The sequence below is a fragment of the Zasmidium cellare genome (assembly GCF_010093935.1).
Source record: "Zasmidium cellare ATCC 36951 unplaced genomic scaffold M409scaffold_15, whole genome shotgun sequence".
NCBI lineage: Eukaryota > Fungi > Ascomycota > Dothideomycetes > Mycosphaerellales > Mycosphaerellaceae > Zasmidium > Zasmidium cellare.
Window position 1 is genome coordinate 255,152 of NW_022986959.1, and position 27,937 is coordinate 283,088.

The window sequence follows — 27,937 nt, forward strand, 5'->3', positions numbered from 1 at the left end:
GCTCTCTGTTGACTAAAATCCTTGGATCCTTTTGTCACCTTCCTAAAATCTCTAGATTACAAGACGCAGTCCTCGCCGGGAATTCGTTAACATGGACCCTCTATACGCTAGTTCCTTATGTCGTTCAGCGTCGTATGTGAGGAGGAGATTTTGGTGTTAGGGTGTGGGATTGCGGGGTTTTAAAGGGTTGGGTGGGTTTGTTTGGCTGAGCGACGAACTCCCCGCTATCGAAAAGATCAAAGATTTAAGCAGACCATCCTATCAACTTCAAAAAATCTCCAGATTGCAAGACGTAGTCCTCGCGGGGGATTCGTGAATATCGACCCTCCCTCGGTACGCTAGTTTATCGTTTAATGATGTATGGGAGGAGGAGATTTTGGTGTTTGGGTGCGGAGTTGGGGGGGTTTTGATGGGCTGGGTGGGTTGGGTGTGTGGGGGGGTTGGTAGGGGAGGAATTGCGAGATAGGCTTGTTTGTAAGAGCGGGACGACTGTGTAAGGAGGAGGAGTGTTGAGATGGGTCTTTAGGAGAGGGAGGGGGGATGGGACGCCCCTCCCTCGAAGATAAATGCCTGGATCCCTCAAGACGCAATCTACCAGCTGTCTGCATACGCCACGGCGAAAACTCGCCGAGCGGAAACGAAGCAAGAATCTTCTGCATCCTCGAGTCGCTGATGAACTCACTGAAGCGAACAATACTGTGCCAGACAACGAAACTGTAGCCAAGTAGTAGGAAGTTTTGGTAATCTGTAAGGCACTTATGTGCCCGGGCATTAGCGTCATCGATGATTAATGGCTGCATAGCTGGGGAAGTCACTGCATCCGGCCGGGATGCCCGAAGAGGAAGTAGGATTAGTGATATCGCTGCAAGGCTATCTGCTCAGAGAGGTATCTGCCATGGTGCTTGGAAGATACAAAAGGCGTTGAAGGACGTGACGGTTTTGTCTGCTACTGACACCAGCAGCATTTCAAACATATCGAGATCATGCCATCCCAAACATACCTCGTCATCGGCGCCTCGCGCGGGATTGGCTACGGCCTCGTCGAGCAGCTCAGCGGGGATTCATCGAACAAAGTCATCGCCACCGTCCGCAAACCGTTCGACTTCGGCAAGTCCAACATCGAAACCCTCGTCCTCGACCAATCCTCCACCTCCTCCGTGCAAGCCGCCGCCTCCAAACTTTCCACCCCAGTCGACACCCTCATCCTCAACGCCGCCATCGGCCTCGACGAAGCCCTGCTCTCCACCACCGAGGACCGTCTGCACGAATACATGAACACGAACATCCTCGGCGTCCAGCGAGTCGTCAACGCCTTCCTCCCCGCCCTCCGCAAGGGCACGGCGAAGAAGATCGTCATCATCACGAGCTACAGTGGGAGTAATACTGCCCAGAGAGGAGCGGAGTTTGGTTTCAGGGGCCCGTATGCTGTTACCAAGGCGGCGAATAACATGCAGGCTGTGCAGTTGCATAATGAGTTGAGAGGGGAGGGGTTTGTTGTTGCGCCTGTGCATCCTGGTTGGGTGAGTTGGCAATACCATTTGTTCATCTAGAACCTCCTTTTTTGAAATTGATGCTAACGATGTGTGTGGTGGTGTAGGTCGCGACGGATATGGGGAGTCTGGCGATCAACGACCGGGTGCCGGAGGGGGTGAAGCCGATGCCGGTGGAGGACAGTGCGGCGGGGCTGATCAAGGTGATTGATGGGTTGACCACTGAGGATTCGGGCAAGTTTTGGGGGTTTGATGGGAGTAGTATGGCTTGGTGAGCGGGATGGAGAGGAGATTGCAGCTCGCAGCCGCCAGGTTTTCTCTCCAGCAATGGAAGCCTATTAACGCCTCTTAGCAGCTCAGTGGCATGCTCGTAGTATCTATCCTTGATAAGGGAGCGGTCTCCCAGAAACAGCCGCAGAACAAAAACTCATCCCTCCTCCTCGTACGGCTCAATCGCCACCTTGGCCTCCATCACCACCTTCAACCCACCCCACACCAAGCTCGCCGCCTCTCCCAACCCCCCAAAACACGTCAACATATCCACCGCCCTGCCCACATGGTCGGCCTTGATGAAATCCCCACCGACCTTCCCCATCGGCCACTTTGGCTCCGCCAAATCCAGCATCGCCTCCGCGATCTGTAGCAACAGCCCCACTGGACAAGCCATCACCTCCACCTGCGCGAACACATGGGCGATATCGCCCGCCTCCTCGTCCCACACGCACAGATCCACCTTCAGCAGCATCTTTTTCGTCGGCGGGTACACCAGATACTCCTGCAAACGGGGATCGCTCTCGTCCAGCCCCATCTCCACCTTGTCCCGATGCCAGCGCAACGAGACCTCCACCACGGTGAGGTTCTGTGCCGGGATGACCTTCACGCGGGGCGCGCTCCAGTACTTGTGCTCCCGCACGCCGGGGATGTCCCACCGGGCGTCGAGGGCGTTCCCGCGGCGGGAGGGGATGGCGCGTGTTCCGTAGGGACAGAGGACCGGGTTGAAGCGCACCGCAGGGGCCAGAGGAGGGCGACGTTGAGGGCGGGTGAGCGCTGGATGGTGAGGTTGGTGGCGCGGAAGGCCGAGCGGGCGGAGCGGACGGAGGAGGCCGGGAGGGAGGGGAGGATTTTCTGGGATGGGGGGGTTAGTTATGTTGTCGTTGGTGAAGGGCTCGTGTATCCCCTGGGAATTGGAAGGGATCATGCTGACGATGGTCATATCGATATATTCGACCTCCATGGCATCCAGGGGATACCTGCCAAGAAACCCCCTTCCACATAGGAATCTGAGGGGATAATCAGGGGCGTAAACATACCTCGACAAGCGCAAAGCGCGAAAAGACCTCTTGGGTCGCGGTGAGCATTCTGCCCGTATCTTGGGCGTTTCCCGGAGCCATTGTGTATTTGTGATTGTGTGGGAGCAATTGGGGCTGCGAGGAGGGTGAAGTTTGGAGAGGGAGGACAAACGCGCGCAAGGCGCTAGTGCTGGAAATATCCCTGCTAGCGCGGAATGGAGCGGGCTTATATGTACTTCACGTGTGCAGTTTGACCATCATCTCTCCAGTCTTCTCTGACAGATACGACGGTAATGAAGGTTGTTGTTGCCATGGGTCGTGTTATTATGGCGGAGAAGAATGAGGTTCAGGACAGGGCGACTGCTTTGTCGCTAAGCCATACCACGAGCGACGATCGCGACCACTCTAACAAAATCATTCCACCTCACACCACAACGGCGACCGCTACCTCGCCACCCAGGACTTCTGCCTTCCTCCCGCAAGAGCTCAAGGACATGGCTGCCATGGATGGTACCAACAAGGCGCAGAAGAAGGAGACTTTGATATTGCTCAACAACAAGACGCGCGACGGCCACGACGACACTATTACACCATCTACTACTACGCCGACCCCTACCTCGCCACCGAAGACCCTCGCAGATCTTCCACAAGAGCTCAAAGACACCATCATCAACGACTTCCTCCCGGAGGCGTTCCTCTCTTCTCCCGACAACACGCCAACCATCCCCCTCGCGTTGGCGCTCAATGAACTGGCGCCGCATACACGCTCCATTCGATGATGGGTATCAAGCTACCTCCTACGGCTGAGGAGTGGGTCGAGGCCATCGAGGCGAAGAAGGTCGCTCTCACCATTGACATCAAGGCCAGCGCCACCTTCAGCCAAGACAAGAACCACCCCAATAGAAGCAACAACTTCTTCCTCCGCAACTTCTCCTCCATCACGCTCAACCTCGACTTCCATTCTGACCACATCGTAAGCTACAGTCTCGACAACGATGAAGTCAAAGCATCACTCAGCATCAGTATCCATTGAGGCCACTGGATCCTCAGGAACACGAAGTGGATCGGTGTCGGCCATGAGCGCAGCCCTGGCCGTCATCTCTGGCATTGGGGCTTCGGACGCCTCAACAACTCCCGCCAAATCCCTGTGGGCTACGTGAAGGACGAGGCCGAGGACATTGCTCGCTGTGCTCTGGGAAGCTGTGGAGGGACGTACTCTGGGCGGGGGCTGGTGGACAAGCTACTGTTTGTCTTGCAGGAGGTTCTAGAAGTGGAGGAACAGAAGGAGGAGGCCCGGTTTCAGCGCCTGAATAAGCTCTATCATGGCGATTGTTGGTTACTACAAGATCCCCCTCTTGGGTACTAAGTGCGTGGAACGCAAGTGCGGTGCAAGGGACTTGGGTTTCAGACATGATGGTACTTTCAGTATGAGGACGACACAGGCAGTTTGACACTAGAATGAGGGTGCAGGCTAAGAACAATGAGTACTTGAGCTAAATAAAGGGGGCTCTTGTCTCTCTAGCTACCACCTCGGTAGACCAGACAAAGAACGCGAATGCCGCATTGGGTGACTCCTGCACTCCTATCTATCTCCTATGTGCATCCCTCCTTGAAGACCTGCTTCCGTGCGTCGCTCGTATCGATGTCATCACACGCTCTTTGACATTCATGAGTTTCATCTTTATTGCACCTGTCTTAGTTCTATTGTACGTACGTGTCTTGTATACCTTTCAAACACGTGCTCTTCAATAGTAAGCATTTGACAGCAAACTATACTACAAGAACACGTGTTTGCTACTGTTTCTGAAACGGATAGTATCCGGATACTCGTGATGTTTGTGTACAGCATCTAATGACAAATGATACATGTGAAAGCAGGTTTTTGCACGTGCTATGTAGGAATCTATTATCGGGTGTTTGTAGAAGCTGGAGTCTTATATAGGAGCAGAGTCTGCTTACATGTGGCCTTATTCTGTGTGGAAGATTCCTCAGATCGCCGCCGTTTGCCCGCGTGTTTCATCTCCGCCAGCGCCAGAATTTCCCCTTCTTTTCGCCACCTCATCCCAGAACAACATCAGCTTCAAGCCCTCCAGCAAGATGTCCAACAGCAGAGACGGCAAGATGGCCTCGGGGAAGAATGAGAAGAATTCGAAGACCACGCTCGTCACCATGCCGCAGGAGCTGCTCGACAACATCATCCGCCTCGCTCTCCCAGCCGCACTCCTCGTCAAAGCGCACGACTACGTCTCTCTCGACCTAGACGACGATCCCGAGAGCATTAATGGATTCTTCATGGAGCTAGACAGCCCCTGGCGCGAGGTAGTCGGCATTCGCCTCCTACACAGCAAGATCAAGAAAGCCGTGGACGAGAGCATCACGAAGATCAACACACTCGACATCACCGTTATCGACCACATCAGCAATACCGTCTTCGATGCAGCAGCGAGCAGACCGTTTGGCAAATGCTTACAACTTGCGCAGTGGATGAGCATCATTCAGAAGCAAGAAATCAACACCATCGTGGTCGGTAACGAGCACATGGAGCTGCTCGCCTTCGACGACGCCGGCGGACGTTTCACGCTCCAGCATGTGAACGACGGGTGGAGACTTCAGCGCACCCAGTGGACACGAAATGCCTGTGCACTGACGGCGTCCTCACTCGTGCCAGATCATTTTGAGCGAGAAAGGGCGTTCCATACCTTGATGGTGCTTTGGTCGAAGGAAGGGCTCTCTGCTGCCACTGTAAGCCTGGTGATAAAGGCGACGACGCTCGGCAGCCAGTGCCTGTGTCTTCAGTCATGGGCACCGACTGGTGTCGGGATGTTTGGGATTGTGGCGTATTTGCGGTCTAAGATGGAGTGGCAGCTGATGGCGATGGAGAAGAGGAAGGCGGGGTCGTTGGAGTTCGAGGATGGCGAGGTGGTCGTTGAGGGATAAGATTGAGTTAGAGAGTGCGTGCTGGGGAACATGAAAGAGTACACTGCGCGAGGAAGGTCGTGCAGAGGGTCTGAGGATGGCGCGAGACCTGTTGTTGGATCTCTCTTTGGTCTGATGTCAGTCGGGAACCAGAAAACGTGTGACAGCGTCTGCACTAAGAACGACAAACATGCTTTGCATAGCAATGCACAAATTTCTGCGTGCAAACTATGACTTCAACAGACTGTCCTGCTATACCGGACCCATACGGACGTATGTAAGCCTGGTACAAGATTGTCAAAGCGAGGAATATCATGAACTGAAAATCACTAGAAATTCCACACGAGTTTGCTGGAGAAAGGAGTCTAGCCAGTTCCCTGTGTGCTTCCAATACTTTCAAGAGGTTCTGAGAGCAATCTCAGCCTAGGTAGGCCGCGAGCCTTAGTAAGATGTGCTGCCGTTAGCATTGAGCTGATCAGGCTCGCCAATCTCAAAGCCACCAGGCACGATCGGCCGAGGCAGTGTATCCTTGGGACAGATGCTGTGGCTTTATAGCATGCATGCATTGGGGTGAGGTGGTTGGTATACAGCTCTTGGATCAACACGCCACAGTCACACCGCAGCAAGCTCAGCTGCAAGCACTCCGCCCCACGAGGGCGGCCTCCTGCCCAGCCTTTCTGAACACTTCTGACCTGGAAACATGGTTCTCTCTCCTACCCCGATCTTCATCGTCATGCCAAAGTGAAAACTTTGACGCTGCGAATTCCAAAATGCGGCTCCTCCAAATCACAGACGACGGCAGCTTGAGCTTCACATACGACCTCAGCGATGACAAAATTCCCAGATACGCCATTCTGTCCCACACCTGGGGCCCGCCGGAGCACGAAGTCCTCTATCAAGACGTTCTCGACGGCAGCGCATTGGCAAAAGATGGGTTCCGAAAGATCAGGCTTTGCGCCGATCAGGCTAAGCAAGAAGGGCTGGAGCATATCTGGGTTGATACCTGTTGCATCAACAAACACAATTCGGTCGAACTCTCGGAGGCTATCAACTCGATGTTCAAATGGTATCAAAAAGCGGAAGTATGCTATGTCTGGCTACCGGACGTTTCAGGAAAAGACCGTGATCAGGGCGAGCAGCAAGACGGGCGTTTGGATACCAGCATTCGAAAGAGCAGATGGTTTACCAGAGGATGGACTTTGCAGGAACTGATTGCCCCCAAAGATGTCATTTTCTACTCCAGGGAGTGGGCCAAGCTCGGTGACAAGAAGTCGCTGGAACGTCTCATATCCGAAATCACGAGAATTCCCGCGAAAGCTCTTCGAGGCGAGCCTTTGGAGCAGTTCAGCATCACAGAACGACTGTCATGGCAGGACAGCCGTAAGACCACCAAGGAGGAAGATAAGGCATATGCTCTTCTAGGGATCTGTGGCGTCAACCTGCCTTTGATATACAGCGAAGGCCAGGAAAACGCATTCCGGCATCTGAAGACCGAGATCGAGAACGTTTTCAAAGGTGCGGAAGGGAGTTGATTCGGGTAATGAGTTTCAGTACTTACTGACGGACGCAGGAGTCAAACGCGAGGACTTTGCGGTACCCCTAGCCATCGACGATGTCATCGGCGTGGAATCTTTCGTTGCCAGGCAGGATGAGCTGAAAAAGATGCGGGAAGTGTTGAACAGTGATGGTAGTCGCCGAACTGTCGTCATTCACGGCCTGGGAGGCATGGGCAAGACTCAACTGATGATTGCTTACGCGAAACGGCACAGGAACGATTACTCCGCCATCTTCTGGCTGAACGCAAAGGACCTCGATAGCTTGAAAGCGAGCTTTGCTAATATCGCGCGGCAGATCTTGCAAGTCCATCCCTCTGCTAAGCACCTTACGGCTTTGGATCCCGTCGCACCGAATGTGGACACGGCTGTGGACGCTGTTAAAGCCTGGCTGTCGCTCCCCAGCAACACTCGCTGGCTCTTGTTGCTCGACAACCTAGACAATCCGAAGGTACCAGACAATCCTGACCCTGAGCCAATCGATATCCGAAAGTTTCTCCCTTCGGCGCAGCAAGGCTTCGTGGCAGTCACTACTCGATCATCTCGTCTAGACATCGGTCATCAACTACATCTGCGGAAGCTCAACAGTGCAGAAGATAGTCTCAAAATCTTGTCCGACTCATCTCACCGTGACATCACGCTCCACGATGATTCAGCCCCACAACTCACGAAGAGATTGGACGGATTACCCCTTGCGCTAGCGACTGCTGGTGCTTACCTTCGTCAATCATCTATGGACCTCTCCGAGTATTTGCGTTGGCACGACAGCGCGTGGGCAAGATTGCAGCGAACGAGCCCAGGCTTGGTATCTTACGAAGACCGAATGCTCTACTCTACCTGGCAAGTCTCCTTCGATCAAGTTGAAAATATCAACCCGCTCTCAGCTGGACTTCTTCGATTGTGGGCCTATTTTGACAACCAGGATCTCTGGTATGAGCTCCTTCGCCACGACGAGGAAGAAATGGAAGACCGACCCCAGTGGATAGCCGACGTCGTGAAGGACAAGTTGACTTTCGAGGAGGCTATTCGGGTCCTTCGCGATCATGGCTTGGTGGAACATCACCCTTCTTCGCTTGAGCTTACGGAATCAGCCGGCTATAGTATCCACGCCTGCGTACACTCCTGGACACGAACCGTTTTGAACCCTGGTGGCAATGCGGAGCTGGCCATAGTTGCACTGAGCTGTATAGCGTTACACGTGCCAACCCGTGATGATGAGAAACACTGGCTGGTGAACAGGCGGCTTCATAGCCATGCCTCCTCCTTCACAATCGCCGACCTTACGGACCGATGGTACTCGCCAGGACTTGCTTGGGCATTGTCTGAGATTGCTGGGCTTTACCTTTACGCCGGAAAATCCTGTGAGTCTGAGTTACTGTTAGATCGACTTTGGTGCGATTTGAAAGATGCAAACGATGATCTACCCTTGAAATTCCATACTGCTCACAATCTGGGAGCCTGCTGTGTGAACCAACACAATCTTTCAAAAGCAGAAAATATGATACGTCATGCAATGGAAGGGCGGGAGAGAGCATTCGGTCCGCACCACCACTCAACACTCGAGTCGGTGGGTTTATTGGCGAGTACGCTGGCGCGCAAAGAGCAGTTAGCACAAGCCAAGGAACTGTATCGACGCGTCCTTCAAGGTCAGCAAAAGGCATTTGGACGAGATGACCTGGTAGTTCTTCAAACCGCGTGCAAGCTAGGAGAGGTCTGCATCCGCCTTGAGCATTTTGACGAAGCCGAGGGCCTTCTGCAACAAGCAGCGCAAGGGTACTCACGCTCTCATGTATCAGGTCATCCAGATTGCCTTCGAGTTATGTGGTCTCGAGGAAACCTCTACGAAGCCAAAGGTGATTTGAGCATGGCCGAGGACACACTGGTACAACTTGTCCAATGCCGAGAGAGCGCATTAGGCCGTGATCACCCCGACACTCTTGTCTCATATTACAAGCTAGGCAACGTTTTTCGCAAACAGAAGAACTGGAGTGAAAGCGAGAAGTTTCTGCTACTCGCTCTCAAGGGCTACGAAACTGTGTATGGACGGGACGCTGCCAGAACGCTTGAGGGCCCGGTCAATGGTCTTGCATTGCTTTACAAGAGCCAGTGCAGATTTGATGAGGCGGAGCAGATGTACCTAAGAGCATTACGAGGCCTCCTCGAGCGTGCAGTCGGGCAGGATCACAGCACGATATTGGTCATGGGCAGTTTCGGCAACATGTACGGCAAGCAAAGCAGGTTTGACGAAGCAGAAGAGTTGTTACTAAACGCTCTAAGGGGATACGAGGCGCTATATGGCGAAGACCATGGAATGACGATCATGTACCCAGTCATTAATCTCGGACTTCTTTACGCTGAGCAAGGTCGGGTCGTGAAGGCAGATGAGATGTATCAGCGCGCATTGCCAGCAAGAGACCGATTGCCGACGGAACGCCAGGAGGACGTTGACCGCCTCGGCAGGCAAATCAGCCGGCTTCGCCACGAACAGGAAGAAGAGCGTGACAGTCCGTCAACACCCGCACAGGAATCATCAGATGATGGACATGAGCTGTAGAAAGAGGCAATCGAGAACCACAGCCACGAAGACCAAAGACCACGCCCCGATAGTGTCGCGAGCAACACACACGCTAGGCGTCCAAAGTCGAAAGCTTATATATCGAAGATTCTAGTGGGAATCAAATGTCGGTTGCTCCAGGACAAGGCGGTCCCCTCGACCCGACGATGACATCCCGTGGTAGGAAAACATAGAGGCCAAAGAGATGTCGACTGCTTGCCCGAGTATTCCTGAGGCGTATCCGGGGCAGAAACGACCAGAGGCGTGTCGTTGGTGTACTAAACAGCCGTCTTGCAGTGGGGAGACTCTGGAGACCTCGGGGTATTGTGAAGATTGCCTCAAGTGATGGTAACGTCTAAGATCAAGACAGAAAAGGGGGCAATGGAAGAAGCATCAGACGGCGTATTGCCTAAGCCAGGCAACACTTTACCCATCCGCAGTACCGACACGGCGAACTCCATGTCGACCATGTCCAGACACCTCTATACCATAGACCCACATCATCAATCTCGAGCACCGCAAGACCAAGACCAAGAACGAGGCCCCCATTCTCTTCCACAGTCATGAACAGAATAGAACAGAACAGAAAAGAACGACTGCACGCATCAGTGACACCGTCCTGCTCCCTACCTGATGCTTTCGCTGTGCCTTGGCAATCAACAAACTCCGCAGGGACCAGCCAGAAGCCCTTCGTCGGAATCGTTCAAGTCCCCTTTCAGTCGTTTCTCCTTCGGAATTCTGTGGAGTTGATATGCCATTGGCGAACGCACACTGTGTAAGACAGACTGAGGGCGAATGCAGGCGCAGGGATCGATCATTGCCGATGTCTCTCAGCACTTCGGCGTATCGTTGAAGCAATGTTCTGGCAGCAGATTGTCAAGGTAGCGACGTGGAAGCTGGCAGAAAGCGAGGTTTTCGATCTCATCCATTCGAAGCACACACGATGAAGCTGCCTGAGGCGATGAAAGCAGGGCGCTGCGCCTGTAGCTCCATCAGCATAACGACGTCTCATTTCTCACCGAGATTTGTGCCTTCTACATAGCGAAATCAATGAAACATTCTGCGATCTGTCATTTCTACACTACTCTGTCGTATGTCGAATACGGATCAAGTTCAGCTCAAGTTTTATACAGCCGTCAAACACACAACCTCTCTCTTCACACCTCGCAACGCCACCCATCAAAGAAAAAGTCCATATCAATTCAAACCCCTCATACCCTTCTCAAGAAACAATCCACCAAGCCCCACCCAACAACCCCAAAAGCACAACAGCCGTCAAAATCCCCGCCCCAGCGCGATCCCCCGTCGTAACCGGGGCCAAAACCACCGGATTACTCCCCACATCCCCATCGCCCGTGCCCAAACTCGCATTGCCCTGACTGATACCACCCGTATCGTGCGCAACCGGCGCGGTGGCGTTCTGGATGAGATTCGCCTGGATGACCTCGAGGGCCGACATCTGCTGGCCGACTCCGCTGGTGCCGTCCCATACGCCGTTGTCGGTCCATTTGGTGCCGCAGGTGATTTTGTCGCTGCCGCCGTTGCATTGCGCCGCGGCGGCTTGCGCGCTGGTGTAGAGGAGGGGTTGGATTTGGGGGTAGAGCCAAGGGGCGAATTTCATCGAGGCGGCGAGGAAGCGGGAGAAGGGGGCTTTGAAACTGTGGATATTGTTAGTATGCGGTGGCGGGGGAGGGTGATTTAGGGAGGGGTGGTGCGGCATACCTTTGCTGATCGAGATTGCAGTTTCCTTGCGGTTCGCACGCCACTTCGAGCATGACTTTGTCTTTGAAGAACACACTCGAGGCATTCCAGAGGCCCTGTGCGCGGTCGTACCACACAGTGCTATTGGTGACACTCCACATGACCGACGCTGCGTTGAGGAGCATACCCGCGCTGTACGTCCACTGGACATGATCGAGCTGCGTACAGTTCAGTAACCCATCCGATCCATCGAAAACCTGGTACGTCGGGCTGATGAGTCCAATATCCGACATCCAGTTCCAGGACCTCGTGACCGAGTCCGCATACGACTGATTTCCAGTGTAAGCGTACAACCTCGCCGCGAGGTTCAGCAGTCCTCCGTTAGCAGGCGAGTTCTTATAATTATAACCCTGATTCCACTGGAAAATCTGCCATCGCAGTCCGCCGCCACAAAGCTCCGTATCCCAGCGATAATACTGCGAGTTGAACACCGCCTGCGCGACAGAGATCCAACTGGGCTGGTCCGCCGGTGGGTTCGGGAATGCATACTCAGCGGCGGACATGACGTCGAAGCCCCAGAACATCTGGTCGTCGTTTCCCTCGTTCTTCGTCTGGTTCGCTGGCATGAAGTCGTACGTCGGGCTGTACTGGAACACCAGCGCTTGGATTACCAGGTCGTTGTATTGCGTGTCGCCCGTGTAGTACCAGTAGTCGATCAGGGCGCCGAGCATTTCACCGCCTTCCCACCAGTAGTACGGCTGTGGTAGAATTCCTGGGGTGCCGCCGGGTTGGTTGCCGGTATACCATTCGAGCATTTTGCCGGCTATGGTTTTGGAGACGCTTCTGATAGAGTCTGCGAGGTGTCAGTGGGCAGGCCGGCTAGAGGCGGTATGGTCGGGGTACACACCTGGACTGGTCATGTCGACCTGGATGGCCGCAGTCGTCGCAGTCATGGCCGCCAATGCGGCGGGTAGGCTCAGAAACCTCATGCTGGGCGGTTTGTGATGATTCTCAGGCCTCGCCACTCATCCACGCGCACGCCGGCCAAGGCGCCTTCCTTCCCAAAACGAGCGTAACGGGCTCGGCGCCAAGCAGCCAAGACCTCGAAGTGAATGAACGAGATCTGTTTCCGTCTCCAACAATTCTCAGATGCCCGTTGATGGCAGTCGTGCGGACATGGTGTTGTTGTTGATGCAACAATGGTGAGAGAGGGAAAGGAGAGGTGTGCGCCGCGTCAGCAACACGAGGGCTGAGCGGCGGGCGCATGACAGGACGAATCGGAGAATACTTTCACGTCAATGAGAAGCCGTTGGGGGAAGGCCGCCATCCCGCTTTCTGGTCGACCCCAAGCCTAAACGGCTCTTGGCGTGGATGAGAAGCTTTTTTCAGGTCTCGCCGGAGAAAGCTTGCCGGGCGCTTGGATTACTTGGTTGTTGCTGCCCCTGTCGGTGCCGGATTTGCCGCAGGGTCTCACAACACTGATCTCTGGGTTTGGTGACGTCTTTTGCAACGCCTCTGGCCTTTATCCATCGTTCTTGTAGTCGTGCATTATTCTCACGACGTTATATCTGGGTGAAGAGATGGCGGAAACAGGCCGTTTTCTGCATTTGAGCTGCTTGTGAACTCTCAGCTCACTTTCCTTGCCGCCGCGACGAAGACGAAAATAGAACATGCGACAGGACCGAACCGAACATTTCGGTGCTTGTGATGGAGATGCGTTGCAGCTTGTCGTGGCTTTAGAAGATGTCCGCGGCCATGGTAATGATGTGTACTGATGTATCGGTAGGAAAGCACTCAGCAAGATGTAATTGCAATTGCCGCTGCACTCTTCTTCGGTGAAGCGGTCCGAAGCAAGTCCTCGCGAGGAATGTACTATCTTGTAGAGAAAAGATGCGATGCTGCTGCAAGAGCTGCGAAAATGGCTCACTGCAGCAAAAATGATCCCTCCAGATCACCCAGCTCCAACTGCTCAGCCAAGCCAAGCATGAAATCACCGCTGGCCATCGGCTGCGCAAGTCCATACAACTCGTCCCAAGCAGCCAAAAGATCATCCGCTCCATCAAGCCCATCACCAAAACCGCCGTCGGCGACCGCTGAAGTGTGATTGTCTGACATGGCTGCGGCTTGCTGTGGTAGCATCGGCTGCTGGGGCGTCTCCGCTGCAAGGAAAGTGTGATGCCGAATAGGTTCCAGCAATTCCTCGATGTCTCGAAGTTCGGCCTTCCTCAGCGGGGCGACGACGTTTCTAGCGCCGATCATGTTGTCGAGGACGGCGAAGGCGTTCTTTTGCCAGGATGGATCTGGTAAGTAGGATGGCAGCATGGCGCCCAGCAATGAGAGGAGTGTGCTCGAGGAGAAGACGTATTCGAGTTGGAAGGGCAGGAATGTTTCTGTAGGTATGTTGTCAGTGAGAGGATCATTCGTCGAAGTGTTACAAACGTACCAAGCAAGTTGCGTTCGGCGAGTGCAGCCAGCATGACGAGCACACTGTTCGCAGATTCGGCGCCGGCTCGAAGTAGGGCTTCAATGGGTGCTGCAAGGTGTTGTGGCTCTGATGGGTATGATTGCAGGCTCAGCATGAAGAGCCACATGACCAATGGCCGGGTAGCTAGGACGATGCACTGTGTTGAGAATCGTCAGCTCATGTCAAATTTTCAGCAGTCCATCATGATGATGGCTGGCGCTTACATGATGATATGACAGCGTAATGTGCCTGAAGATGTTTGGCAGATCTCCATTGGGCGACCTCTTGTAATCCGAGATGACACTTTCCAGATCTCTGGAGACGGCTGCGAGCTCATGCAATATGTCGGTAGTGCTGCTGATGAATGGCTGTCCCAGGCCCTTCTCGATGCTGTATACCGCTATATCTGGAATCAGCGGGAGCGGTACTTGAAAGCATATTTCCACTTACTGGTGCAAGTCTTGGCCATGAGCTTTGCGAGACGAACTCTCAATCCGAAGCCGTGAGCAAGAAGCTGCGAACCTTGCGCCGATGGGAGGGGAGCCGAAATCTCGTTCTCCGACAGATGATTCGGACAACCCATCGTCACTGTAAACTCTCGATCGAGAACATATACGACCCACCAAGCTTTGTGGCAGCGAGCGGCAAAGGCAGTATCGACAACATCGTCGGGGATTTGAAGATGAAGTCCTTCAACGTAGGCGAGACGGAGAGCCTGTCCGATCTGGGGCTATGTGTCAGATTATGGTGACCTGAAGTGATGGAATGCAAGCACTTACCAGCTGGTACGCCGAGATGCGCATATCAATCGCTTGGAAGTACAATGCAGCGAGCGACAGAACCTCCACAGCAAGAACGCCTTCCTCATGCATCTCTGCCACATCCGGCATCAGGGACATCGCTCGAGAAGCATACTCACTACCCGGTGGGCCTGCACTCGTTGACTGGCCCGGGTGGTTCAGAAAAGCCTTGCCGAAAGCCAGGATGAACAAGTACTGTACAAACCATAGACGATGGTTCCTCGCGGTCTCAAGGCATGAGACCTGGAACTGCTTGAGCCGTTTCATGAATTGTCCATCGTCTACGACAGCCCATAACTCCCGTAGGTGGAATTGCACGGTGCTGTAGAGGTAGGCAGTGTAGTCGCTCGATGGTAGGTTCTTAACGTCGGAAGCTTGGACAGTACCTCTTGGACTCCATCGTAGTCGGAAGGCTGCGCCATCAAGATTAGTCGCAGTAGGTGGGCGGGTTGAGTCTGGCGAGTGTGACTGGAGCAAGGCCAGGGCTCGCTGGCAGTAGGCCCATGATGAGGTCGGGCCCAGTGATCCTGCGAGAGTAGTCAGTATGCCGTGAGTTCAGACGGTTATTCCACTTACTGATTCGGCCAACGTTGTCGTAGATGTAGCTCAGGCTACTCCCAACCAGGGGATTGTGCGGCGAGGGGCCAGTGGGTGTTGCCCAAGCACCGCTGCCTTGATCATGAGCGGCATGAGCAGAAGCATCCGCTACAAAGACTATCAGCCCATACAACCTCCACAAATTCCTCTCCGAGATCTTACCGAGAGCATCCAGGCCAGCGGTCTGAGGACGAAGCCGAGGGTCCAGGTCTGTCGTCAAAGAATTGCTTGCCCCAAACGAGGCAGGCGACGGCGCCGGCCACGAAGAGCTAGTCTTCGGCCTCTTCGCCGGCCTCTCCTCTCGTTCCTCATTCCCATAACCCACCTGCTCCGACACACTCCCAAACCCAGCAGCATCAAGCCGCCCATCTCTCTCCACCGGCGTTTGACTCCGATCCAAGCCCTCCGCCTTCCGCTTCAGCTCCTCAAAATACGAAATCGGAATCGACACATGCGCCTCGTCGCTGGGGAAGACACACGCCACTCCACGTTTCGTGCACCGACCGCAGGGGTGTTCACCAGAACACCGGATCTTGGAGATTCGACATTGCTTGCAGCTGAGTTTTTCGGTGAGGGTCAGCGATGGGCTTCGGAAGTGCAGGCCGGAAGAGTTTTCTCTCACGCTTTTGGGGTCCGGCGGGGGACTCGAAGTGGTCTGCGCGAGGAGTCGTCTGGGCTGGCGTTGTCCATTTTGGCGTTAATATCCTAAATGCCGAATGCTATACGCTGCTGGTATTTCGTATTGATGTGGTGAGGATCTGGTCCAAGTCGGTATTGGAGTGCGACGTGAAAGCGGAGGTGCTCCTGTCGTTATCTGATCTTGCTGACTACACAGTGTTGCCCGCCAATGAGGGGGCTTCGAATTGTATGACGAGAAGAGCTGTCTGCATAACTTTGTGCAAGATGCATTCGTTGTTGGCAAATTCCTCCCGAGTCCTCAACAAAGTACATCAAACAGCAACAATAACGATCAAACTCGCAGCGACGTCAAAATAAAGCCATGGCGACTACACCCGGAAAGGAAGGCACACGAAGCTTAATTTTTGCGTGCACGTGCGAGCGAGCTCCTCGGAACGACTGGCCGCCTACAACGTCTCTTGCTCGATCTGGAACTCGGCCGAGCATCAGCTATGCCGGCTCTCTGAACAAGACGAATGCTGGCTCGCGGTTGGCTCTTCAGCTGGACACGGGTGCCCAATTTGACAGGATTGAGTACAACAAGTACACACTTGAGAGCGGCCAACCTCGAGACAGGGCAGCGATTGACTGCTCACGGCCTTGCTTTGGATCCTCAGGATGCACCATTTCCTGCTACGCCTCGAAACCCTGCAGCCCTACCTACGCGTGCTCGCGCCACTAGCCCCACGAGGCAACCGAATGCCAGTGGATCGGAACACCAGTTCGAGGACCCAGACTATCCCTTCAGCAGCGACAGCAATACAAGATCAGCTCAAGCTTTCTCATCACTGATGTTCACTGATGGTCGACACTGGCCGTCGAATACCTGTGTCGTCGTCGGACAGCAAAATCGGTGTCCAAAACCGACTTCTACAGGAGAGCTTCACGAGCTCCAGCTCTATTGACGATTGCTGCTAGGGGCTGGCCTATCGAACAGTACCTTATCGAGCATCGCATAGGATATGAGTTGCTTGGTTGGCCCGGGTTCCATTGACTATCTGGGAGATGATATCCTGCCGCTTCAGAGGGACAAGAAGGTAGGCTGCTGGAAGCTATGTTGTGTTTCTTCATTCTACTCTGCGCCTCCTATCGGGTGCTGTCATATCTGATAAACACATGATGGACACAACAGATTACGACGTCGTCATCGTGGGAGCTGGCATCTCCGGCATCTGCTTCGCATACAGACTTCAAGAACGCAATCCCCATCTGCGATACTGTGTACTAGAGAGTAGAGACGATATCGGTGGCACATGGAGCTTCTTCAAATACCCAGGTGACGCTCAAAGCGCACTCGCCAGCATCAACCTGCTGATACCTGGGAAGGCCTCCGATCAGATTCAGACCTCCATACCTTCGGCTTCCCATGGGCGCCGTGGACGGAAGAAGCGCCGATCGCACAGGGACCGGCTATTGTCAGCTACATGAGGAAGACAATTGCGGAAGCTGGCATCGATAAATCTATCAAGCTCAACCACAGAGTTCAGGGCTTGGCTTGGTCTCCTAAGAAGAGGCAGTGGTCGGTCAACACGAACGTCGAGGGTCACGTTGGTGAGATCAGCGCCAAGTTCGTTCTACTCGGCACGGGCTACTATGATTATGATGAGGCTCTCCACGCAGCGATACCAAATATCCAAGACTTCCGAGGACATGTCGTTCATCCGCAATTCTGGCCAGAGCATCTCGATTACTCGAGCAAGGATATCGTCGTCATCGGCTCTGGGGCAACGGCGATCACTCTTCTGCCATCACTGACCAAGACCGCTAAACATGTTACTATGTTGCAAAGATCGCCCAGTTATATCATGTCCGTCCCTGTCAAGGACCAGCTTGAATCCACGATTCGTCGCTACCTTCCTCGCAATTTGGCAGCCACGCTCATCCGACTAAAATGGATCTTCGCCCCAACCCTTTTTCGAGCCTACTGCCTCGCTTTCCCAACCCAAGCTCGGGGATACATGCACAAACTCACCCAAGCCGAGATCGGCCAAGACTGCTCTCTCGACCCAAACTTCACACCAACCTACAACCCCTTCGATCAAAGGATGTGCCTCTCCCCCGACGGCGACTTCTATGGAGCTCTCCGCTCGGGTAAAGCAAGCATCAAGACCGGCACCATTGCAACCATCACAGACAACAGTATCATCCTCAACTCCGGCGAGACCCTCCACCCCGACATAATCATAACAGCAACAGGCCTCAAACTCCGTCTCGGCGGCGGTATACCGATCACCATCGACAGCGAACCCTTCCACATCCCGAACGCCTTCGTCTGGAAAGGCCTCATGCTCGAAGGCTGTCCAAACCTCGCCTTCTCCTTCGGATATTTCGACGCGAGCTGGACGTTGGGCGTGGATATGTCTGCTCAACTAGTATGCAAGATTGTGAAGCAGATGGAGAGGGATGGCGTGGATGTCATTGTGCCGGAAAGGAGTGATGCAGAGAGGAAAGGGATGGAAGAGAGGAGCTTCCTGCAGCTTTCGAGCACGTATGTGGAGAAGGGGAGAGCGGCGCTGCCGAAGGTGGGGAATATGGGGCCTTGGAAGGCGAGGAGGACGTTTCTTTGGGAGTGGGTGGCGTTGAGGTTTGGGGATGTGAGGAAGGAGTTAAGGTGGGTTCGATCCGGACGATAAGGAGAGACGGCACGCAATGCATTAGCTGCCTGTTTCCTGAAGAGTTCGCAGCCACGTTGTTCACACGAGAACAAGTCTTTTCATGGCCTCTCGTTGCTGTCATCTCGCACTGTTCTGGCTCTGCCTACCCTGACCTGTGATTCTTCCTGATCTTTTCCCTGACCCGAGTCTTCAAACATAATCCGCCAACGCCCTCATCATGTTCCACCGCAATCCCTTCCTTGCGGGCAACTGCACACTATACGTCAGCTCTCCAACCATGAACTCCCTTGCCGATGCTGTCTCCTCCATCAGTCCCGGTACCTTGCTATATCAGCTCCACTTCCACCTCATCGACACCGGATTCTTGCAGGTGCCACAATCCATCGTTTTCACAATATCCTCAGTGAAAGGGTGAGAAACGACCAGGGGCGTCGGAAGGTTCGCGATGTCGATTATGGCACTGCCCATCGGGATAGCGGCGCTGGCGGAGACTTTGACTTCGATGGACTCATCGTGGCCGGATGAAGATGGGATAGGAACTCATTCAAGGTAGCAGACTTCGACCTCATCGCACTTTCTCGGCGTGGCGTACATGGCGTAGTCCCAGCGAGACCTCCAGTGCTCGTCCGTCACGGTACTCTTGTCCTGCACGAGGAAGAAGATAGTCCCACCAAAGCGATTGTGGCGCAGAAAGATGGCAGTGTTGTAGCATTTGCTGATGATGCGGGAAATCTTACCCTCGGGCTTGCTCGTGTTGCGGCGGGAGACGTTGAGCTTGCGGCGCCAGAAATGGCTTTGGTGCTGGGAGGTGAGGCGGATATCAAAGAAGGCGTCGTTGAAGAAGGCGTAGGAGGAACCGAGTGGTGGTATGTCTCCAGCTGGGAGCAGGGCGGCGAAGAGGCGGGAGGCGAGTCGGTGCGAGCCTCTGATGATGGCGCGGGTGCCCTTGTTGATGTGTTGCGCCTTCCAGAGGTCGCTGATGGGGAGGTGGTTGAGGATGCTCTCGAGGAGCTCTGTAGTGCCGAAGGCCTTGCCGATGGCGGCCATGTTGAGAAGTTTCTTGTTTCTTTGAGCAGCAATGCCCAGAAACTCCGATCCGACTACGATACCGAGACGATCGATGCGGTGCTGCTACTACGTAAGCCGTTGGGGATGTCAAGCGAAAAATTGGAAGACCTTGCGGATGGGGTGAGCTTTCCACGCCAAGCCAGCCTGTGCAGTTTCGACTTTCGTGCCTTCCTTTTAAGGCCGCTTTACCCAAATATCACCCTTTTCGACCATTCGCGCTCCATACCAGCTGATCGTTATCTTCTTCCCGATCCCAAGACCTCTACCAGCGCAATATATGGGCATCATTCGAACTTCTCTCACCACGGGGCACATTGCCATTGCCAGCATCTTCAACACCGGCGTTCAACAAACAATGATCACTGCTGCGACAATTCTAGCTGCCTGATCGTATGTGATTACCTTTGCTCCAATCATTGAAGCGCAGTCGCAATACATCTCGTAGGGCTTCGATACCTTCCAGGCAGCGACGACTATGGCAGCAAGGAGAACTCGTATCCTGCAGACAATGGGTATCACCACGACAACGCGTATACTCACAAAGCTGATTGGAACGCCAAGCGACACAGTAACAATCGTTGATCGTACTTCACGACTCTCGAAAATCTCGTGCTGGGCCAAGTTCTGGTTTTGACGAAAGTCTGATCCTCTGTCGATCTGGGAACGAGTGTGACCTTGTCGCAAATAAACTTTGAAATTTGAACCACTCAGGTCCAGACCGTGGTGTCAACAAGGGTGTTTCCAGGATCGCCATGTTCGGACGGCGGACGCTACCGTGGGCTCCAACTTACCGGGATGGAACTCGACAGATCCATGCATTGTGGTGTTGGTTCCCAACTTTAAATCGACTTCAGATCTTGCTTTCTCGCTCAACTCATCAAACAAGCAAATGCCGCTTCTTGGCTTGACAGGAGTCAATTCCCTGACTGCCGAGTTCTTCGACATATTGAGGGTATAAGCGCTACGAGCAATCTCAAGCATTGTCTGCGTCTGCACAGACTGCGAGGCATAGTGCATCATACTGCAGACCTTGGAGCTGGCAAGCAACAGCAAAAACCGCAGATCACTGGAGGCCCAGCACCGAGAGGACCTAAATCTGGAAGCAACAGTACTGCAAGCCTCCGAAGTTGCAAGAAGTTTATGAAAGAGGCTTTTGACGGCGACATCATCTCCGGCATGGAATCGTAGAGACGATCTGAAATTAGAACGCAGGGCCAGGGTGCCGGCCACATGGGAAGTACCTGTACCAACATCAACGCACAAACCACTTTGGGCGACTCAATCTTGCGGCGCTGAGTATTTGATCCTCGACAATTTCCTCAAGTTGAACGCTCTCTTTCCAACCACTTCGCACTCAACATGCACTTCAAGCAGTTTACGACCATTTTGGTCGCTCTGTCCTTCAGTGCCGTCTTTGCCAACCCCATTCCAGACTCTGGCATAGATGTATGTGTACCACCTCCTCAGTATGGATCAGTATGGATCAAGTCGCGCTGCTGACTGATAGTGGCAGCTCGTCGCCCGTGGGGAGCAGATTGACCAGGCAAGCCAAGCTCAGCAGGCTGATCAAGCCCATCAAGCCGGTCAAGCTCATCAAGCCGATCAAGCTCATCAAGCCGGCCAAGGTCAACAAACCAGTCAAGGTCAACAGGTTGATCAAGCTCACCAAGTCGACCAAGCCCATCAAGGCGACCAAGCCCACCAAGCCGCCCAGGCACCAAACGCTCATCAAGACGACCAAGCCAAGGAGGGCAAGCAGTACTGGTGCGGTCCTCCAGGCAATCAATACTGGTGTCCCGACCAAAACCCTCAGCCTTGCTGTGACCCCAACGACCCGTACGGCGGTTGCTACTACCCCCCACATCCTCGTCCAAACCCGTGGTGCGACCCCAACGATCCATATGGTGGCTGCTACCAGCCGTACTATCCGCCAAGCCCCGGGCCTCGTCCTCGTCCAGGTCCCACCGGCGTGGAATGGTATGGCCGGCCTTGTGGTATTGGACAGATTTGCTCCAATTGCAATGGTATTGGGGGCACTTGCTATGCGGTATGTGTACACTCACTTGATCTAAGTAATAAGGGCTTACTTGTGTTAGGGACCTCAACCAGGCTGCTCTTGCTACTAAGTAACGCTCAAGTAGCGTGAGAAGGCCTTTCCTGGGGTGAAAGAGACTGACAGATGTGGTAATCGAGGAGGAAAATGCGCTGGTAGCCATCTAGATAGTGCTGGTATCTAATGTGAAGTATGCCGCCCTCATGATGTGAAGTATCAGCCGGCAGTGAAGTGATTTGAATAGCCCGGTGTGAGGTTCGCAAGTGACAGTGTCTTTCGATTTTCCTTCACTCTATCCCCAGCTCTTGGCGTACGACCACCATCTCCAACCTCTGTCCAGCACCACGGACAGACGTCAACTTCTGGAGATAACAACAAGAAGCAAGCATGGCCGCTCCCAAGGCCCTCAATCTGCCAGAGCTCGTCGAGGGCATCCTCGCTCACCTCCCCAACGGCGATATCCTGCGCCTTCAGGGCATCAACTCCACCTGGCATAATGCCGTTCAAGACTCCCCGCTGCTCAAGCACAAGCTCTTCCTCCCGGGAGCGCTGCAGAACGTGGTAGCATCACCTCTCGTCGCGGTCAACCCTCTCTTCCGGCACGACGAATTCGCCATGCCAGCGGCCCCAATGGTCAACGGAGCGCCTTACGTTACAATGAATCACTGTCTTGTGTACTGGGCAGAGCCATTCAAGTTACCATTCAAGACGGGTGCATGCCGCTACCACGAGAGAATCGTCAGAAACAGCGTTTCAGCTGCGTTCGAACTCACTGGAGTTACACGCGAGAACGTCCTGGCCATTCGACAGTACATCCCAGCGTCCGCACAGTCTATGCATCTCGCCAGATCCGCCACACCCATCGACATCCATCTGAGCTACACCATCAAGGAGAAGTTCAATCCCGCCATGACGCAAGCACTAGACGCATCGAATATCAAGATCAAGAAGAAAGGCATCATGACAGCCAAAATAACGGTCAGATCATGTACGCTGGAAGAGCTGTTGCTGGTATGCGAGGACGTGGCGAGGCATCAACTCCTTTCGGAATTTGACATGCCGACCCAGAGCCTCAGTCGCGGCGTCATTCAGTTGGATACCCTTTTTATGAACAGCCTGGGTATGGCGAGCTTCTCCGCTGCCGTGCGAGCGATGATGGTGGGTGCCAGTCCGAAGTACGACTTGACCCTTCGAACACGCAGAAGAGGCGTTGTCAGCAGGATAGTTAGGAAGGCGGCACGTTGCGTCTCGGGATTGTGGAAGAGATAGTGGTGGGGACTGCGAAAGTAGGGGCGTGGAATATATCGACAGGAGAAGGGCATGCGCAAAGAAAAGCACTTCAGTAGAACAGCAAACGCAGCTGAAGGACCTTCCTCCCAGGGGCCTCGCAAAGCCGCGCTAAGGACTAGCGCCCACAAGTTGACTTATCTTGTTTCCATCACTCTTCTCTCAACCAACACCAGCATCCAAACCGCTGTCGTCGTCGTCGATAGCATGATCGCCACAATCATGACGGAGAAGGCATCCACAAAGGCCTGCAGGCTTCCCGAGATCGTATTCAACATCCTCCGCCAAGACCTCGACGCCCTCACAATCCTGAAAGTGCGCAACGTATGCCACACCTGGCGCAACGAAATCGATCATTCCAACACCCTGCTCGAGAAGCTCTTCTTGAAAGTACCCAGAAGCTCGCGCGTACCACGCTCGTGGAACATCATCCTCCCCGGCTCCTGGTCCAATCCTCTCCTCAATCACTCCCTGCGCTCTCCCATCCCATTTCGACGTTTCAAGTTCAAGGCACCCCGCTGGGCTTGCCCAATCAGCATTTCCGGCGACCAGCAGATGTGGGTGGAAGGCATGGTGTCGACGGGAGGGAACTTGGTCTGCATGCAGCCATGGCGAAAGGATATTCTAGGCCTGCTGGAGACGACCCCTCCGAAGATCTTGAACATGTACCTCACAACGCCAGCGATCGTCTCCAGTATCGAGCTCTACCACGTCCTGGTCCCGCAGCAGCTGAGCACTCGGTACAGGAGGGTTGCCGTCACTGCACGCGTCCCGCTATCCTGTGCCTGCACGCTGGGAGAGTATCTTTTGCTCTGCCAGGAGCTGGCAGACCGGCAACCATCACTGCACGAAGTCTACGGACACATCATCAACGGCGCATATCACCAGACTCGAATATCGTTCACCGACGGGTCTCACAAGCAACCTTTCCAAGGCAAGATGTATGGACGTGAGGTGGAGTACGAGTTTCAGCTGGTGAAGAAGAAGCCAATGGCATGAGAAGCAGGCTACAGTTGGAAAATGATGAGACAGAAAGACACAGACGAGGTTGTGGAGTCAAGGGCATGCATGTTTCTTTGAGAAGGCTGTAAGATATTGTTGGAAGTGATGGAAAAGGATCGTTCAGGATGACTATAAGCATATGCAGCACTAGAAGCTGCTGTTTAGGTCCTTTATTAAGCACGTGTTTGTGTACTACACGTGTTTGTATACTTTCTGTTCTACTGCACGTGCTTGTACACTATACTGAACGTGTCTAGTTTGCTATACTGCACGTGATTGTTCTAGTTCACGTGTTTGTTCTCATTCACGTATTTATTATACTGTAGGTGCCTAGTTTGCTATGCTGGATTTGCCTGTTATGCTACACGTGTTCGTATACTATACTGCATGTGTCTAGTTTGTTATACTGCACGTGTTTGTTCTAGTTCACGTGTTTGGTATAACGCACGTGCAGTACTTATATAGTGCACGTGCAGTGCTGCCATACTGCACGTGTCTGCATACTGCACAAGTCCATTCTGCTGTATGTGTTTACTTATCCTCTTGCTATATACGTCCTCGCGCGCGGCTATTGCCGGTAGTGGCAAATCTCGCCGCTGAAATGCTGCCGTTGAACTCCGGCTCGTCTCCGCCCCCAACACTCCAACCAGACCATCGTGTTGTGCATTGGAGGCGTGGTCGCTGTAAGTTCTGAGGGAATAATCATGGGAAATATACTTACTGACTGATCAAGATGCCCTCATCCACGCGCCCGCGCCGGTACTCGGCTCCCTCTCCCATCACAACAGCCAACGTCGAATTCTTGAAGGATACGCCGCTCCCCGCGATTCCATCTCTACATGCGTTAAGGAAAGAGAAGGAGGGACTCGCTTCTGCTAGTGTGTTTGATACCCAAGAGCTCGTCGACAAGATACTGGCAAATCTCCAGGCAAAGGAGAACATCAGAATCCAGCATCTGAACAAGAAGTGCCACAAAGCAGTGGCCAACAACTCAACGGTGGAGAAGAAGACCTCGAAGCAGATTGACTGCGAGCCTGGCTGGGGTGTACCACTGTACTCCCGTTTCATTGAGCGTCCACTTGGATTGGACGAGAGTTCAGGCGATTGGGACGAGGTCGATCAAGACGAGACGACACCTTCGCCATCAGCCGAGCCCTACCCGCTTGTGCCTTGGTATGAGATCCTCGGCTGGGAATGGACACCAGACCGACCTTCAACATCAGTATCGCCGACGCGGGAGTACTCTCTGAGAACCGGCCACATCTTCGACTCCTTCGTCATCGACATGCATAGACTGTGCCAGAACCCATGCAAAGAGCTGCCACCACAGACCTGGCCTGCACTTCTCGACATGGTGCGCTCTCGTCCGACTCGATCCTGCTTCATCTCCCTCCACTATCCCATTTGGGACCCCATGATGCACCAATGCGAGCTTCACCCTATCCCACGCTATACGACGAGGTATCAAGAACTCCATGCTCGTGCAGAGGTCGACGTTACCCAGCCCGAACAGTGGCTCAACGTCATTGACGCCTGCGTAAAATATGCGCCAGATCTGGAGGACGTGTTCAAGTACGATGTCGACCATGCCCGACCTACGAAGCATCTTCATCAGAGCAGATGTCAGTACCCGTGGTCGGTACAGAAGGCTCTTGCCAGCGGTGTCGACTACACTTTCGTACTGAGCAGATGATGGCAAAGAAGCTCCCTGGACACCAGCAACAGCTCGGCGCTCTCACCATCAACACTGCACCACTTCAACAGCACCACCGATACCATCATCATCAAACCCGACATCCTGAACATCACAATACCTTGTCATCGACTCAAAGAGGACTCCTCATGATCACCATGCCAACAAACATTGCGAGCACAACTTGGCACAGCCTGCCCGCCTCACCTCCACCAACAAAACATGACCAGAACAGACTGAAGGACGAAACCTCTTCGATTCAGTTTCAAAACAAATCTCCACTTCGACCGATGATCGCAGCCAAGGAAGAGCTGAGAAGGAAATGGGAAAAGAACCGAAGAGTAACAGCAACGAAGCGGCGAAGAATGCTGTTGTCGGGTCCTTGAGAAGCACTCGATCATGAGTTGCGAAGACCACCCTGTTAGGCTATGCTTCTTCTATATCACACAACTTGTACTGTATTACGACTCACAAGCTCGTAGTCCTTTTCGTCCATGAATCTACGTCACTGCCAAAAACCCACAGAAACTCTCGTACAACCTATACTTTTCGGCTGTGGCCCCTTTCTCGAAACATTATACAACGCCTTGCACAACATATCACCCTTACGAGGCATCATCTGACAGACTCGAAGATCACGTGCTTGCTAAAGCCATCTGATTCATTCACCTGCGCTCGGCTAGCAGTGGTCGCAAATTTAGCTCCTGGAAAGCTCGGACCCTTGAGCTTCTCCGAATTCAAAACACGCCCTCTTCGCGCTGCATCTTCCGACTGATACAACACACCAGAACTCGTGTCTAGCATCGTCGCCACAGTCGCTGTAAGATATCGCAAAGTGTGCATGCTTAATACACTTGCTGACTTTCATCACAGGCTCAGACTTCGCGCGACAACGCGTGCGATCGGAGGGCCATAGTAGCCGGCGACTCTTGACTTTTTCCCGCACCATCCATATCGCCCACATATCGGACCATCGAAGCGGCAGCACAAGACAGCCAGAGAGTACGTGCCCATCCCGGCGTTGAGTCGAATGTGCTGACATTGAATTTTGCTCAGGTCCGCTACGAGTCCGCCCACCCTGCTGAGTCGGCCGACACACCTCGAGCTTCTGGACTCTCTTCCTGGACATCCCTTCCTCCGGCTTCCACGACCTCATCATGTTGCGAACGATCCTGCCTCGACGCTACTCGGCACCAGACCCCATCGCCCCAGTCATTTCGAGAACCGCCCAGGACTCGCCACTGCCCCAGATACTGGACCTCAGCTCCTTCAAGGCTAGGTACACCCATACAGAGGAGGCAGTATCAGCGGTGATCCGTGTCTTTGAGACTCCAGAGCTTCTCTACATGATACTGAAGAACCTGACTCCTAGAGAAGTCATCCGCACCCAGGTGGTGAGCAAGATCTTTTTCGTCGCTGTGGCCGAGAACTCCAAGATCGAGAAAAAGCTGTTTCGAAAAGTCGGTCCCAAGGATGAGCGCGACCAGATCATGCCCCATAACGGATGGGCCGCACCGGACAAAGATGCGGTTGTTTGGGAGGAGATCGAATCTCCCACCACGCTCGAGTGTGGAGGTTCTGCACCATGGGACGAGATCTTGGGTCCGCAATGGAGACCCGATCGACCAGTGCCAGACCGCTCCCCAAACCGGCGGTATTCGTTGACTGCGGGTACTGTCTTCGACTCATTTGTTATCGACATCAACACCTCCTTCGTCGATCCGTTCTCCGACTTGCCCCCTGAACTGTGGGGCGCTCTTCGTGAGCTGGCGCGCTCTCCCCATGCGAAGGCTTGCTTTCTCCATCTTCAGTGTCTGAACGAAGACTTCAGCCACCACAACTGTGTCCAACGTGCCGCCCTCTCGCCCCACGAACTATACCACGATCTTCATGTCTTGGCGGAGCTGGATCCAGGCACGGCCAACAACTGGTCCGATGCCATTGGTGACATCGCCTTCACATACCTGCCATGGATGGATGACGTCTACAAGTATGGCGATACAGATTCGAGTTACTGCACCAAATATCTCCATCACAGCAAGTGCTGCTACCCGGCCAACACCGCAGCAGCACTGGTAGGCGACGTCCTTTACCAATGGAATCTGACCGACTGGTGACGGAATACTTGGATTGAGACCAGTGAACTAGCGACCATTGAGACGAGTCATCGAAGGACA

At 53.8% G+C, this 27,937-nt stretch overlaps 12 protein-coding genes across 12 annotated transcripts; 8 read left to right on the forward strand and 4 right to left on the reverse strand.

Moving 5' to 3' along the window:
* Positions 1 to 983: 983 nt before the first annotated feature.
* Positions 984 to 1,765, forward strand: M409DRAFT_22231 (uncharacterized protein; the record flags this gene model as incomplete). The annotated part of the gene is made up of 2 exons (XM_033806242.1): positions 984 to 1,520; positions 1,598 to 1,765. 2 exons carry the CDS (start codon positions 984 to 986, stop codon positions 1,763 to 1,765), a joined length of 705 nt encoding a protein of 234 aa, XP_033668311.1.
* A 152-nt stretch (positions 1,766 to 1,917) lies between these two features.
* Positions 1,918 to 2,724, reverse strand: M409DRAFT_22232 (uncharacterized protein; the record flags this gene model as incomplete). Its single annotated transcript, XM_033806243.1, has 1 exon — positions 1,918 to 2,724. One exon carries the CDS (start codon positions 2,722 to 2,724, stop codon positions 1,918 to 1,920), a length of 807 nt encoding a protein of 268 aa, XP_033668312.1.
* Positions 2,725 to 3,090: 366 nt separating this feature from the next.
* On the forward strand, positions 3,091 to 3,558 carry M409DRAFT_22233 (uncharacterized protein; the record flags this gene model as incomplete). Its single annotated transcript, XM_033806244.1, has 1 exon — positions 3,091 to 3,558. The coding sequence occupies one exon, from the start codon at positions 3,091 to 3,093 to the stop codon at positions 3,556 to 3,558; it is 468 nt and encodes a 155-aa protein (XP_033668313.1).
* Positions 3,559 to 4,876: 1,318 nt separating this feature from the next.
* Positions 4,877 to 5,716, forward strand: M409DRAFT_22234 (uncharacterized protein; the record flags this gene model as incomplete). Its single annotated transcript, XM_033806245.1, has 1 exon — positions 4,877 to 5,716. One exon carries the CDS (start codon positions 4,877 to 4,879, stop codon positions 5,714 to 5,716), a length of 840 nt encoding a protein of 279 aa, XP_033668314.1.
* A 749-nt stretch (positions 5,717 to 6,465) lies between these two features.
* M409DRAFT_36539 (uncharacterized protein) lies at positions 6,466 to 9,802 on the forward strand (the record flags this gene model as incomplete). Its single annotated transcript, XM_033810570.1, has 3 exons — positions 6,466 to 7,222; positions 7,269 to 8,541; positions 9,436 to 9,802. The coding sequence occupies 3 exons, from the start codon at positions 6,466 to 6,468 to the stop codon at positions 9,800 to 9,802; spliced, it is 2,397 nt and encodes a 798-aa protein (XP_033668315.1).
* Positions 9,803 to 11,024: 1,222 nt separating this feature from the next.
* Positions 11,025 to 12,492, reverse strand: M409DRAFT_22236 (glycoside hydrolase family 76 protein; the record flags this gene model as incomplete). The annotated part of the gene is made up of 3 exons (XM_033806246.1): positions 11,025 to 11,460; positions 11,525 to 12,356; positions 12,411 to 12,492. The coding sequence occupies 3 exons, from the start codon at positions 12,490 to 12,492 to the stop codon at positions 11,025 to 11,027; spliced, it is 1,350 nt and encodes a 449-aa protein (XP_033668316.1).
* Positions 12,493 to 13,426: 934 nt separating this feature from the next.
* On the reverse strand, positions 13,427 to 16,054 carry M409DRAFT_22237 (uncharacterized protein; the record flags this gene model as incomplete). The annotated part of the gene is made up of 8 exons (XM_033806247.1): positions 13,427 to 13,893; positions 13,947 to 14,124; positions 14,192 to 14,367; positions 14,418 to 14,691; positions 14,747 to 15,294; positions 15,344 to 15,472; positions 15,527 to 15,921; positions 15,987 to 16,054. 8 exons carry the CDS (start codon positions 16,052 to 16,054, stop codon positions 13,427 to 13,429), a joined length of 2,235 nt encoding a protein of 744 aa, XP_033668317.1.
* Positions 16,055 to 17,161: 1,107 nt separating this feature from the next.
* On the forward strand, positions 17,162 to 18,675 carry M409DRAFT_22238 (uncharacterized protein; the record flags this gene model as incomplete). Its single annotated transcript, XM_033806248.1, has 2 exons — positions 17,162 to 17,318; positions 17,369 to 18,675. The coding sequence occupies 2 exons, from the start codon at positions 17,162 to 17,164 to the stop codon at positions 18,673 to 18,675; spliced, it is 1,464 nt and encodes a 487-aa protein (XP_033668318.1).
* A 522-nt stretch (positions 18,676 to 19,197) lies between these two features.
* M409DRAFT_22239 (uncharacterized protein) lies at positions 19,198 to 19,704 on the reverse strand (the record flags this gene model as incomplete). Its single annotated transcript, XM_033806249.1, has 1 exon — positions 19,198 to 19,704. One exon carries the CDS (start codon positions 19,702 to 19,704, stop codon positions 19,198 to 19,200), a length of 507 nt encoding a protein of 168 aa, XP_033668319.1.
* Positions 19,705 to 21,084: 1,380 nt separating this feature from the next.
* M409DRAFT_22240 (uncharacterized protein) lies at positions 21,085 to 21,855 on the forward strand (the record flags this gene model as incomplete). Its single annotated transcript, XM_033806250.1, has 3 exons — positions 21,085 to 21,191; positions 21,239 to 21,772; positions 21,822 to 21,855. The coding sequence occupies 3 exons, from the start codon at positions 21,085 to 21,087 to the stop codon at positions 21,853 to 21,855; spliced, it is 675 nt and encodes a 224-aa protein (XP_033668320.1).
* Positions 21,856 to 22,165: 310 nt separating this feature from the next.
* On the forward strand, positions 22,166 to 25,760 carry M409DRAFT_22241 (uncharacterized protein; the record flags this gene model as incomplete). The annotated part of the gene is made up of 4 exons (XM_033806251.1): positions 22,166 to 22,789; positions 22,847 to 22,936; positions 23,159 to 24,040; positions 24,801 to 25,760. The coding sequence occupies 4 exons, from the start codon at positions 22,166 to 22,168 to the stop codon at positions 25,758 to 25,760; spliced, it is 2,556 nt and encodes an 851-aa protein (XP_033668321.1).
* Positions 25,761 to 26,917: 1,157 nt separating this feature from the next.
* On the forward strand, positions 26,918 to 27,877 carry M409DRAFT_22242 (uncharacterized protein; the record flags this gene model as incomplete). The annotated part of the gene is made up of 1 exon (XM_033806252.1): positions 26,918 to 27,877. One exon carries the CDS (start codon positions 26,918 to 26,920, stop codon positions 27,875 to 27,877), a length of 960 nt encoding a protein of 319 aa, XP_033668322.1.
* Positions 27,878 to 27,937: the final 60 nt, after the last annotated feature.